This window comes from Phalaenopsis equestris, unplaced genomic scaffold (genome assembly GCF_001263595.1).
Source record: "Phalaenopsis equestris unplaced genomic scaffold, ASM126359v1 Scaffold000636, whole genome shotgun sequence".
Lineage (NCBI taxonomy): Eukaryota > Viridiplantae > Streptophyta > Magnoliopsida > Asparagales > Orchidaceae > Phalaenopsis > Phalaenopsis equestris.
In genome coordinates, this window is record NW_018165076.1 from 390,169 (window position 1) to 404,292 (window position 14,124).

Genomic DNA, 14,124 nt, shown 5'->3' on the forward strand with positions numbered 1-14,124 from the left:
GAATCAGATCCCATCAAACTGTAAATATTGACCAAAAATGAAGTCTGCCATCACAAGCTGTAATATGTAATTCTTGATATTTGTTCATAACTGATCTCCAACTACCAACTAAATTTCAGTTTGCTCACAACCGAACCAAACTAAATTATGGTTCGGTTGATTTAGCTTTGCATTTCGGATTTCAATTTTTCGTTGCAACAGTTTGATCATATTGAAACCGATCCATCCAAATTGATCGAACGCTCACCCCTATCTAAATCACAACTATATCATAATAAATTCATCCGCAAAATAAAATAACGGTTTTTACAGGCACACCACGCCAAACCCAATAAAATAATATGAACACAACCAGTTACATAAAAAAAGGTAGCCAATGTTGTGAGGGATTCTGGTTCATATTAGTTATTATAAAACATCAAAAGAGAAAAACTTCACTCTTTCTCACAAAGAACAAGAGAAACCCAAAGGCATCACCTTCCTGTCAACAATGATTTTAGTCTGCGGGTCTCAGCAACAATAGATTCCTGATCAAAAAGAGCAGACACAACTGCTACACCTTTCAGATTGGGCGCAGCAAGTTCCATAACTGACTGCACATTTCCAGCACCAATACCACCAATGGCAACCACAGGAAGCTTCGACGCTGAACAAACAGTTTCGAGACCCTTTAATCCGATGATCACAGTGTCCTGCTTTGTGCTGGTAGGGAAAACTACACCACAGCCGATGTAATCGGCACAATCAACCCAAGCTTTCATGGCTTCTGCCGGGTTCCTGCAGGACACACCGATGATCTTGCCTGGACCAAGAATTTTGCGAGCCAATTCCGCCGGCATGTCAGACTGGCCGATGTGCACGCCATCAGCGTCGCAGGAAAGGGCGACGTCGATCCGGTCATTGATCAGTAGAGGTACGTTGTAAGAACGGCAAATTTTCATGCACTCCATGGCGGATTCAATGAATTCACGAGTTTCTGCCTCTTTTTCTCTGAATTTTGTAAGAGAAAGTAGAATTTAAGTTTCAAAAGAGAGCATATACAAGATTTGAACTCACATAAAGAAAATAAAGGACCTTAGCTGAATGATGGTGGCGCCTCCTTCAATGGAAGCTTTAACAGCTTCTGTAATGGAGCGATTCCATTTTCTGTTCATTCGAGAGTCAGTAATGGCATACAATAATAAACTATTTGCATTGAATCGTGATTTCTGGGCATAATTGTTCTGTTGGTTCTTCAGCATGAACAGGTGATCAAAGGGACCTTGCGGTCCATTTCCTATCATAAGATCCTTACTGTAAAGCAGGGCTCTCTCCACAAAGCTTTTAGCCGCCTACATATATTTTTGAAAAAAAAATATGCGAGAGTTTTACTTCAGGAGTCACGAATTGCGAAAGATTTTAAATTTGAAAAGGTGCAGAGATAAGTTTGTGTTGAGAGAAAATGTTAAGAATAGGTGATATGCATCCTACTACAACATGAACACACATCACAATTCTTCCTTCACTATATTAATAGTTCGCAGGTTATAAAAATATACTCTATATATATTTGATATAATACTAATATAATATATTATTGGTCCATTTGGTTGGTATTCTCAATCTCAGGCAAGAGGTCCTAAGTTCAATCACTCCCTCGAAAATTTTATTCTCTCGCAATTTAGAAATTAACAAACACTACAATTGCCGGTCGCAAGTCTGGATGTTAAAAGTGGAAGATTGCGTTAGGTAGTCGACAACCAGCGTAAAACTTGTTGAAAAAATCATGACATAAATCATTTTAATCATTGTGTAAGTGTTAGGGTGTTTCCTGGAAGTGACGCTTTGTATAGTCTAAATACAATGAAAAGTGTGCAAGAGTCACGACATCGGCATCCGGATGTAGTGTCAAATAAGCAAGAATTCTTATATTACGGACGGATGCGGGTAAAGAAATTAGTCCATGAAACTAATGAAATTAATATTAGGATAGGATCTTAGAATATAGGTAGTCTCAATGGAAAATTAATGGAATAAGTTGATACTATGATTCATAGAAAAATCAACATCTTATGTACTAAAAAAACTAAATAGGTTGGAGAAAAAGCTAAGGAAATTGATAATTTAGGTTTTAAATTTTGGTATTCTGGTAAGAGTTGTAAAAATTAATAGAGTTGTAGATAGAATTATAGCCCTTAAGATTATCATTAATACTAAAATTTGTAATATTATAAAGTAGATTTAGATATAGGGTATAAAGATAAATTTTTGAATGACTTAGAAGACTTCATGGAAGAAAAAATGTTTATTGGAGGAGATTTAAATGGAAATATCTAAATGGACATGTCAGCAGAGTGGTAGAAGATTTCAGAAATATTCATGGTGGCTAAGGTTTCGGAGCGACTGATGAAAAAGGTAGAGTTATTTTAGATTTTACTTTAGCCAATATTTTATTCAAGAAAAGAGATGAACATCTTATTACTTATAAGAGTGGATCTAATAAAACACAAATTGATTATTTTTCTATGAGAAGAAGAGATCGTCGCGGTTTATTATTTTCTTATGAGAAGAAGAGATCGTCCAGATTGTAAAAATTGTAACGTAATTCCAAGTGAGTATTTAAGTACCCAACATCGTTTATTAGATGTAGCATTTAAAATGAAGAGTTGTAAAATAAAGAATACAATGACCCATCATCGTAGAATTTGATGGGGAACCTAAAAGACAAATAAAATTATTTTTATGAGTAAAATTCAAGATTTCAAAATTTGGGATGTTCATGATGAAGCAAATGCTATGTGGTATAAAGTAACAAACACTATTAGACAAGTAGCAAAAGATGTACTTTGAGAATCAAAAGAAAAAGATTTTTTAAATAATAATAGTTGGTGGTGGAATAATGATGTGAAATAAAAGATAAAATAGAAGAAGTTATGTTATAAAAATTGGTTTAACTGTAAAAGTTTAGAGACAGAAAAATATCGAACAACCCGTAGGGAGTCTAAAAGAACAATCTGTGACGCTAAGTAACAAATACTATTAAACAAGTAGTAAAAGATGTACTTTAAGAATTAAAAGAAAAAAAATTCTTTAAATAATAATAGCTGGTGGTGGAATAATGATGTGAAAGAAAAGATAAAACAGAAGAAGTTATGTTATAAAAATTGGTTTAACTGTAAAAGCTTAGAGACTGAGAAAAATATCAAAGGCGACCGGTGGGGAGTCTAAAAGAACAATCTGTGACACTAAAAATTCCGCTTTTAATGATTTTTATAATAGAATAGATACTAAAGAGGGTTAAAATATATGTATAAACTAGCCAAACAAAGAGAAATAAAAATAAAAATTAAACTCAAATAAAGTGTATTAAAGATGAAAATCAAAATGTGTTTTTCTTAGAAAAAAATATTCAGCATAGGTGGGTGAGTTATTTTGATAAACTTTTTAATAAAGTTTATAAAAATACAATCGACTTTAGTGATCTTAATATTGTTAATAATAATAAAATGTTTCATCTTTACCGTCGCATTAGTAAAAAAGAAAATGAAGAGAATTTGAAGAAAACCAATGGTGGAAAGTCTGTAGGACATGATGATATCCCGGTTAAAGTATGGAAATATTTAAGAGATTTTGGAGTTTTTTGGCTTACTAAACTCTTTAATGATATTTTAAAAAATAAAAAGATACTTGAGGAGTGGATGAAGAGTGTTTTGGTCCTCATTTTTAAGAATAAAGGGGATGCACAAGAGAGTGCAAATTATAGAGGAATTAAGTTGATGTATCATACTTTAAAATTATGAGAGAAGGTAATTGAGCATAGGTTACGCATTACAAAGATTTCTCATAATCAATTTGGATTTATGTTGGGTAGGTCTACTATGGAAGTTATGCATTTATTGGGAAATTTGATGGTGAAGTATAGAGAGAATAAGGAGAATCTGCATTTGATTTTTTTTGATTTAGAAAAAGCTTATTAGAAAAAGCATTTAGAAAAAGCTTCGATAAGGTTCCAAGAGATATCCTTTGGAGAGTTCTTGAGAAGAAAGGCGTTGATATGAATTATATTCAAGTAATTGAAAATATGTATACTAGAGCTGTTACTTGTGCTCGAACTGAAGGAGGACTGACCAAATATTTTCCTATTTTTGTTGAATTAAATCAAGGATCGACTTTAAGCCCATATCTTTTTGCTTTAGTTATGGATGGTCTTACTGGACATTTACAGAAGGATGTACCTTGGTGTATTTTTTTGCTGATAATATCCTTATTGTGGATAAGACGAGAGAAATAACCCAAAAAAAACTTGAATTATGGAGGTCTACATTGATTCAAGTTGATTGGTTGAAGTGGAGGAATGCTTCGGACCTTTTGTGTGATAGAAAAGTACTGCTTAGATTGAAAGGAAAATTTTATAAAATGGTGATGAGACCTGCAATGCTCTATGGCGTTGAATGTTGGCCTTTAAAAGAGAAGCATTATACTAAGTTAAGTGTTGCCTAGATGAGAATGATTAGGTGGATGAGTGGCTTCACATTTAGAGACAAAATGTGAAATGAATATATCCGTAATAGGGTTGTGTAGCTCCTGTGATGGACAAAATTAGAGAAAGTCGTCTTAGATGGTTTTGTCACATCAAGCGTCGACCATTTGATGATCTGATTAGGATAGTAGATGCTTTAGATTTGAATTATGTTAAGAAAGACAGAGGTAGACCTAGAGACCTAGAAAGATTGTTAAGAAAGACAGAGGTAGACCTAGAAAGATTTGGGCTTATTGTATTAGAACTAAATGAAATTTATTAGAACTAAATGAAAATAAGACACTAAATAGGATGCAATGGAGAAAAATGATTCATGTAGCCAACCCCACATAGTGGGATTAAGGCTATGTTGTTATTGTACAATTTAAAATTAACTCAAATTTTCCATTTAAAGACTGACTCGACTCGACGCAAAATTAAATTGATTTTGAAGTCAAGTTCAATACAAGTTGTGGTTGACAATTTTGAATTCATGGTTAGAAAAAAAAAAAAAAAACTGTCAAAATAGAATTGTTACTAACCTCTTTGATATATTTTCTCCAATTTCTAGATTATATTATGGTACCATACGAGTAAAGTAAAACTAACACAGTACATACCATATATTTTTGATTCAGCACTTTAATAAAAACTGAATTCATATAAAGTTTTGGTTGACAATTTTGATTTCATGTTAAAAATAAAAACTCACTCAAACTAGACTCGTTACTAACCTCTATGATCTATTTCTCTCTAACTTCCAGATATATTATAGTACCATACGAATAAAGTAGATAAAATAACACAGTGCATCCCAAAAATTAATACAGAGCTCCATCCATCATTTTAGCATATAAAACCATAGCTGATGACATGTTCTACAATCTACTATTATCTTGGAAAGTTCTTTTAAGTCTCAAACATTTTTACTCGCTTGATTGGTTTCTAACTAGTTTTTCCTTGTTGTGAGGAATCAAAATGACCAAGTGGTCATGATCATGAGGGAAAGAATTTTACCCCTTGCTCTCACTACAGCCATACTAATCAATCTTCAGAGCTTCGTTTGATCAGCCTAAAAACCTTCTTGATTTTTATTGGTTCTTCAACTTTCAACTATCTCTTCTAGGTTTTCCATGACCACATGGTTCAGCATTCTCAGGCACACGAGTCTGTCACCTATTTCATTTCCTATAGCTTAGTGGCGGTTGCTTATGATACATCCAAGATTCCAAACTCTAATATTTTTTCACACATGACTACTAATTAACCCATTTTTCTCATCTTTGGCAAATTTTTATGGCCTATAATTTTTATTGATAATTATGCATCTCCTCCGTTCGCCAAAGCATTCACCAAAGATCTTCTCTCTCTCACACAGATGCTTATATGTTCTATAATTTCGTCAAGTGTTTTGTAACTTTGCATCCCTCTTGTTATCTCATTATCAAATTATGATTTGAGGAGTTAAAGTTAGTAAAGCTTATTGCTTGGTCCCTTAACCATTTACCCCATATCAATGGCACTATTGTGTGAAGATCCTCCGCCACAAAAACTTTCAAGATTTAGTTACTATCACCACATCTGCATATTTGAATGTAACGGCTATGAGCCACGTACACACCATCAAGAACCCTTTTCATCCTTTCAAACCCAAATAGTTTCCCATTTGAGTTAATTCATACTAACATTAAGAGTTCTACCTCTGCTGTATACTGAAGGTTTTGGTACTTTATAACTATTGTTGAAAATTATTCTCAAGTCACATGAGTAAGTTGGCTGGAAGTGAAGGCATGAAGTATTGTTAGTATTTTGCAACTTTTATCAAAAAATAAAAGTTTTTTTCTACCACAGTTAAAGCATTTTTTACTGATAATATGTTAGACAGGCATCTATGGAACCATCCGCCTCGTGCTCCACTGAGTCGATGCTGAGCCCTTCAAAATAGTTTGAAGATTTATGTTAGTCGTAAGACTAAAAGAGCAATTTAGTTATTTCTTAGTCATTATTGTGCGGGATAAATAGGGCTAATATGTTTAGAGTTAGGTTACGTGTAATGATTGTTGTCATCAATCTAGGGTTAAGGTTTAGGAGAGATCGCTCACCTCTTGAATTGAATGTGTTTATCTTTTATGTATTTGGGTTGTGTTGTCTTATGCTAGTGAAGTAAAATATTGTGTTTGTCTAAATCTCTATGGAAGATGGTCTCCTTTCTATCAAATCGACAAGTGGAGAAGAGCAAGGGAGTTTGTAAATGGGTGATTTTAACAGTGTAAGTTTTCAAGCGATGGAATATTTTTTGAGCACTGACGTGATTTTGGATATGAAATGGTTGTAGTCTGGAATATTTTTTGAACACTGACGTGATTTTGGATATGAAAAGGTTGTAGTCCTTAGGGGAGACTAAGATGACTTCAAAACTTCTGACGATGGAGTTCTAGTAGAGAGACATGATGGTGGTGTTTTGCAGTGATCTTAGTTTGTAAAAGACATTGGTGACACTCAAGACCATAGTTAGAGCAATAAAGAATGTAGGGTTGGGATTCTTGATCGAGTTGCATGGCATGGAAGAGACAAATGGCATGGATTGGCAGAGAATTCCAATAGCTCCTACAATAAATTGCAAAAGTTTTTTAGTTTTCATGCAACATGCGCCCATACCAGTACCGCCAAGTATAGAAGAACTAGATCGAGAGATTGATCCAAAAGAGGTTGGAGGCCGGAATCATACAGCCTAGTGTGAGCCCTTCTCTAGCCCAGTCTTACTAGTGAAAAAGAAGGGTGGGAGTTGGCACTTCTGTGTGGATTATCGGGAAACGAATAAGAAAATAGTACATAATAGATTTTTCCTCCGGGTAACTGATGAGCTACTGGACGAGTTGTTTGGGGTTGTGGTATTCTCCAATATTGATTTGAAGTTAAGATACTATTAGATTCGGATGTGGCCGAGGAATGTATATAAGACTGCAATTCAAACTCAAGAGGGTCACTACGAGTTTCTAGTTAAATGGAAAGGATTGTCAGATTATGATGCCATGTGAGGACCATATGACTTGATCCATTAACAATTTTCTCATTTCCAAATTGAAGACAGTGGGAGGGGAGTAATGTTAGATTAACGCTTATGACCTTGTTCGCCTCGTGCTTGACTAAGTCGACGCCGAGCATGCCAAAATAGTTTAAAGACTCATGTTAGGCTCAAGACTAAAAAAATAATTTAACTACTTGTTATTTATTATTGTGGGGTGTAAATAGGGTTAATATATTTAAGGTTAGGTTATGTATGTGATTGTTGTATTGAATCTAGAGTTAGAATTTGAGAGAGATTGTCTATCTCTCGAATTGTAGGTATTTATCTTTTATGTATTTGATTTGTAGTGTTGTTTTATGTTGATTAAGTAAAATATTTTGTTTGCCCTAACCTTTGTGGAAGCTCGTCTCCCTCTTATCAAATTGGTATCAGAGTCGAACTGGTAGAGCAAGATCAACCCATTCCTTTCATGATTTAGGGTTTGGGAGAGATTGTCTACCTCTCGAATTGTAGATATTTATCTTTTATGAATTTGAGTTATGTTAGTTTATGTTGGTAAAGTAAAATATTTTGTTTGTCCTATGATGACTCATCTCCTTATCAAATTGGTATTCGAGCCAAATCGATCGACCAAGGTCATCCCATTCCTTTCACGATTCGCAGTTGCATGCTCCATGACTGAACACGTGATACAGTCGCGATTCGAGCTAGCTGGGAAGCCAATGACGAAATCATGACGTACAAGATCCATCACGCATGCCTTCGTGGCCAAACCTCGCGATATAGTCGCAATTCAAACTACCTGGGAAGCCAACGGTGGGATCATCACACACGTTTTTGAAATAGAACCTCAAGACATCATCATTTTCGTGATCAAACTTCATGGACTTGAGCAAGCTGGGAAACCAATGACAGGATAGTGGCTTGCAAAAGTTTCACATTTAAGGAAAAAAATCATCCTGGGAGTAATAGCCGCCAAGAAAATAAATGTCTTGGAGGAGAAATTAGAGGGAGAAGTGTGTCAAATCAAATATGGCATGGAGGAGTTTTTCTCGGTCATGGAGGAGCGGTTCTTACCCATAGAGGGGAGATTCTGATAGAAAAGAGACAATTTTCAGCAGTGATTAGGGCAGAAAGAATAGACTCTATTCCACAGGTACCAAATAAAATAATACAATCTGAAATGCATAAAAGATAAACACCTACAATGCAAGAGGTAAGCGATCTATCCCAAATTCTAACCCTAGATTCCAGACAACAATCACACACATACCTACCCCTATTCAATCCTATTTATACCCCATAATAATAAATCACAAAAGGCTAAATTGCCCTTTTATTCTTTCTACTAACATGAGTTTTCAAATTATTTAGCGGGCTTGACATCGATAGAGTGGAGCACGAGGCGGATGGTGTCGTAGGCGCTGGCCTAGCAGATTCAAGATCCTGAAAAAAATGATGAAGAATATCGTGGAGTTTCACTCAATCCCGCCAATGCCTGTCGTGTGATTGAGCAATGGTGTCTAAAGTAGACGCGAGTGACAATAATCAGAAGGAATCGCACGACATCAGGGCAGCTTCGTTGCCTTATGTGAGTCTAGAGTCGAGGGATCTAGCAAAGGAATCGTGAGCGGACTCAAGCAAAAGAACTTGGAAGGAATAGTGAGACATTCGGACGATTGGAACAAACGGATGAAGGTAGAACCGATCGAAGGATCGGGAGTGGATTCAAGTGACAAAGTATGGAGAAAATTATGCAGTATTTGGTGGTTTGGAACGAGCAACAGCAGGTAGAACGACACAACGTGAGACTCAAGGCAGGAGAAGATTGATTTGAAGGATTTTGGCCTGGAAAAGGGAACCATGGTGGTTGGGATGTCGGCGAAAGGCTGCATCTAACTGCACAAATGTCTTTTGCTACAGCAGTCTTCCAAGCGAAAGGCGATTCAAAAGCATATCGCGGCAGGCAAGCTGACTTTATGAGGGAGTCATATTTATGGAAGAAGGGAAATTAACATGGATTGAGGAAGGAAACCCAACCCCCACTACATGGATGAAATGAGCTTAGGTCGAAGAAATTGGAGAGAATATTCACGCATAAGGAAACTGAAGATCTGATATTTGAATGAAAAGATGTCTATAGTTAGGTTTATCGCATGGAGAGATACTTGGTTGTTAAAGGTTGATAGATGAAAAAAATTGATGGCGACGATCCTATGTTTGGAAGGAATCGCTCTGCATGGTATCAATGGAGAGAATAACGTCATCAATCAAAACATGAGAAAAATTCAATGATCGATTGTTGAAGCATTTCAAAACCATGCGGGAAAGAAATTTATAGGAACAATTTTTTTCTCATTGATCCAGGTATCAATAAGGAGTAAATGAAATCAGACAGAAAAAAAAGTTTTCTTCTTCGCAATGCTGTAAAGAAGAAAATATTAAATTTGCATGGATTCTTTACTTTTAGCTGAATATTTAGATCATGAATATGTACTAAATAAGTTACCTAAAATAGTTTATACAAAATATTACGTACCTAAAATAGATTGTACATACTATTATTTTTTGGAATGAAAGTAAATGAAAAAACATTCAACTTATTTGTTCAAAATATTGACATGATATCAGAGCTTGAATCGGTATGAATCCTCAAAATTCTTCAACTTTTGTTATCGTTCGCCGACATCTTTGTTTGCTTCCTCGTTGGTAGCGCTCGTTCTTGTCCTTGTTTGAGTTCTGCGACATCTTTGTCCGCCTTCATCAAATTCCAAGAAAACCAGCTGCTCCGGATCCTCTCTGCCGCGATCTGCTCTGCGACGATCTTCTTATCCGTCTTTGACGCGAGCATCATCCCTTCCCTTCTATCGCAACAGCAGCGATCTGTCTTTTCTGCCTCAAGTCGCGATCCGTCTCAAGTCGAAACCGCGATCACTCACGTCTACCTCTTCTGCTGAAATCTAAATATACGACCGACAATCTTCCTCCTTGCGCCCAACACTTTTCCGCCTTAGCCCTTTCACGTTGATTTAGATCAACGATTTGGATTTTTTTGGATATCTTAGCTTTCTTTGATTTCTGGTTAAATTCGATCAACGACAATTCTATTTAGAATATCTTCTGAAATCTTAGCTATCAGATTTACGGAAAAGAATTATGTCGCATGGGAATTTCAGCTTAGAATATTTTTAAAAGGCAAGGAGGTTTGGGGTCATATTGATGGGTCTTCTCCAGTTCCTACGGAGGCAAAAGATCTCGGTCAATTGAAAGCAAATGATGCTCGGATTGTTTCCTGGATTTTGGGATCTATTGAGGCTCATATGGTGAACAATTTAAGATCCTTTGGCACGGCTAAAGAAATATGGGAATTTCGAATAAGTAATTATAGTCAGGGGTAATCTTTCAATTGAACAATATTATTCTGATTTTCTAAATTTGTGGAGCGAATATACTGTCATTATCTATGCTACGGTGTCAAAAGAGAACTTTGCTAGTTTTCAAGCTATTCATGAAGAAAGTCGTCGTGATCAGTTTTTAATGAAACTCAGACCTGAATTTGAAACTGCTCGGGCTGGGTTGTTGAACAGAGATCTGGTTTCTTATTTGGATATATGTTTTGGTGAATTACTATGCGCTGAACAAAGAATTACGATAGAAGCTGCTTTTAGTACAACAGGTGGATCATCAGAAATAATTAATATGTCATATGCTGCTCAGACCAAAGGGAAAGGACCAGTGCAATGCTACAACTGCAAGAAATTTGGTCATATTGCACGGAATTGTAAAAATAAATGTTATAATTATTGCAAGCAAAAGGGACATTATTATGGATACACGACCCGGGAATCGCAAACCACAAGCACTTTATGTCATGGTATCCTACACTCACAATCCTGGCTTGACATCCACAGTTGCTGGCAATAATCAATCAATTGTCACACCAGAGATGATTCTCCATGCCTTCTATGTTCTCAGCATTTAAGGGAAAAATAAAATTATTATTTTTGTTCCTTCTCCTTGGTTTGTTGATTCAGGCACCACAAATCATATGCGACACAGCTGATTTATTGCATAACTAACGGTTGTACACTGGTACTTAACATATTCAGGTTACTGATGAAAATAATATTTCAATTACGACAGTTGGTGATATTAACTCATATTTCATACATGTCTTGGTTTCTCCTAAATTATCTACTTACTCTTTGTTGGTCAAATTATGATTGTAGGTCAAATTATGAATAATAATTGTGACGTACATTTTTCTCGTGATGGTTGTATTGTGCAGGATCAGGTATCGGGGAAAGTGATAGCAAATGGCCTAAAGTGGGCAGACTGTTTCTATTATAATTTACGGTTCCTTAAAAGGTAATGTGTAAGACATTACCTTTTTCCTATTTCAGGCAGTCGTGTCAATAAATGTTTTAACATTATTTATAGTTATGTTTGGAGAATTACACCAGTCATTTCACATGCTCAATATGGATATTTTGTGACATTTATTGATGATTACATTCGATTTACTTGAATCTATTTTTTGCGTTAAAAAAAAAAAGTATTTACTTTAGTTCAAACATTTTTAACATATGTTGAAACTCAGTTCTCCGCTTACATAAAAATCTTACGATCTGATAATGGTGGTGAATACATTGCTCATGAGGTTCAAACATTTCTTCATAACAAAGGTATTGTTTCACAACATTTATGTCCTTATACACCGCAGTAAAATGGAGTTTCTGAACGAAAAAATCAACATTTATTGAATGTTGTGCGCACATTATTGATAGAATCTTCTGTTCCAGCTAAATTTTGGACTGAAGCTTTATATACTGCAGTTTATCTCATTAATCGTTTACCATCTCAACAATTGAAATATGATTCTCCCTACTATCGAATTTTTTGTAAACATACAAATTATCATATGCTACGTACTTTTGGATGTGTTTGTTTTGTTCATTTATCCGCTCATGAATATCATAAGTTGTCAGCTCAGTCAGTACGATGTGCCTTTATGGGGTACAGTATTGATTATAAAGATTGTGTGTTATGATTTGATTAATAGTCGTTAGCATATTTCTCGGAATGTGATTTTCTTTGAACATGAATATTACTTTCAGCATCATGTGTCGACACCGGACACAGTTATACTTCCACAATTTGATAATTCTTTTGCGGACATTATTTACACATGACGTCTGCCCCCTTCACCTTCAATCTTCCCTGACCCTGATCCAAAAATTGCTCTAATAAGTCTTTGACGATCAACTCGACGTATCCATCCTCCAAACAGATATGGGTATTCTGCAATTTTAACTAATACTATTGTTCTTATCTCTTACTTTCAGGCTGCTAAACAGACTTGTTGGGTCAAAGTCATGCAAGGGGAACTTCAATCACTTCAAGATAATCACACTAAAGATATTGTTTAATGTCATACAAATGTTAAACCCATTGGTTGTAAATGGGTTTACTCTCTTAAACTCCAATCTGATGACTCTCTTGACAGATATAAGGCAAGATTGGTAGCTCTTGATAATTGACAGGAATACGAGATTGATTATGAAGAAACATTTGCACTTGTGGCTAAGATGACAATTGTCCGGCTGGTGTTATCTATTACTGCATCTAAAAACTGGTTCTTAAAACAGATAGATGTTAAAAATGCATTCTTACATGGGCATCAAGGTGTCTATATGACTCCTCCAGGCTTGTTTTCTACACCTTCACATCATGTTTGTAAGCTCAAACAGTCCCCTATACTGTTTGAAACAGGCTCCACGGGTCTGCTTTGAAAAATTTCGCAATACCCTTCTTAGCTTCTCTTTTATTCAAAGTCAATACGATTCATCAATATTTCTTTGCAAAACTAACAAGGGAATTGTTTTGTTATTAGTCTATGTTGATGATATTATCATCACATGATCTGACAATCAATTGATGTCTCATCTACAGAAGCGTCTTCAGAGTTCTTTTCATATGAAAGATTTTGGATCATGAACTTATTTCTTAGGACTTGAAGTTCACTCTTCTCTCGCTGGTATTTTTCTTCATTAGCGCAACTATATCAAGGGACTCATTGCTTTGGCTGGTCTTCAAGATGGTCGCTCCACTGATACCCCTTTGGAAGTAAATGTTAAATATCAACAGAATGATGGAATGATGGTGAATTTCTATCTGAACCATCTCTATATCGACAACTTGTTGGGAGTCTCAATTATTTGACTATTACGCGTTATGATACTTCATTTGTTGTACAACAAATTAGTCGATTTATGCAAGCCCTACACATCTTCATTTAGCTGCAATTTGACGTATTGTTCGGTATTTGAAAGATACTTTTCATCGTGGTTTGTTCTTTTTTGCGAAGTTTCCTATCATCTTAACAGCCTATAGTGATGTCATTGGGATGATTGTTTTGATACATGTCGATCTATTACTTGATGGTGCATGTTTCTCAATAACTCTTTAATCTCTTGGAAAAGCAAGAAACAAGATTGAGTGACTAAGAGTCTGTTTGGGGTAGCTGTAACTTATTGAATAATTTGTTGATAAAATAATTTGTGAATAATTTGTTGATAATCTGATTAAAAATAATCTG

At 35.4% G+C, this 14,124-nt stretch overlaps 1 protein-coding gene across 1 annotated transcript in view; it reads right to left on the bottom strand.

Moving 5' to 3' along the window:
• Positions 1 to 337: 337 nt before the first annotated feature.
• LOC110030040 (probable thiamine biosynthetic bifunctional enzyme, chloroplastic) overlaps positions 338 to 14,124 on the bottom strand; it is a gene marked incomplete at its 5' end in the record, with an annotated part of 46,793 nt that continues 33,006 nt past the window's right edge. Inside the window, 2 exon segments of the mRNA XM_020732579.1 lie at positions 338 to 990; positions 1,075 to 1,331. Of these exon segments, the coding sequence (XP_020588238.1) occupies positions 474 to 990; positions 1,075 to 1,331 (774 nt within the window).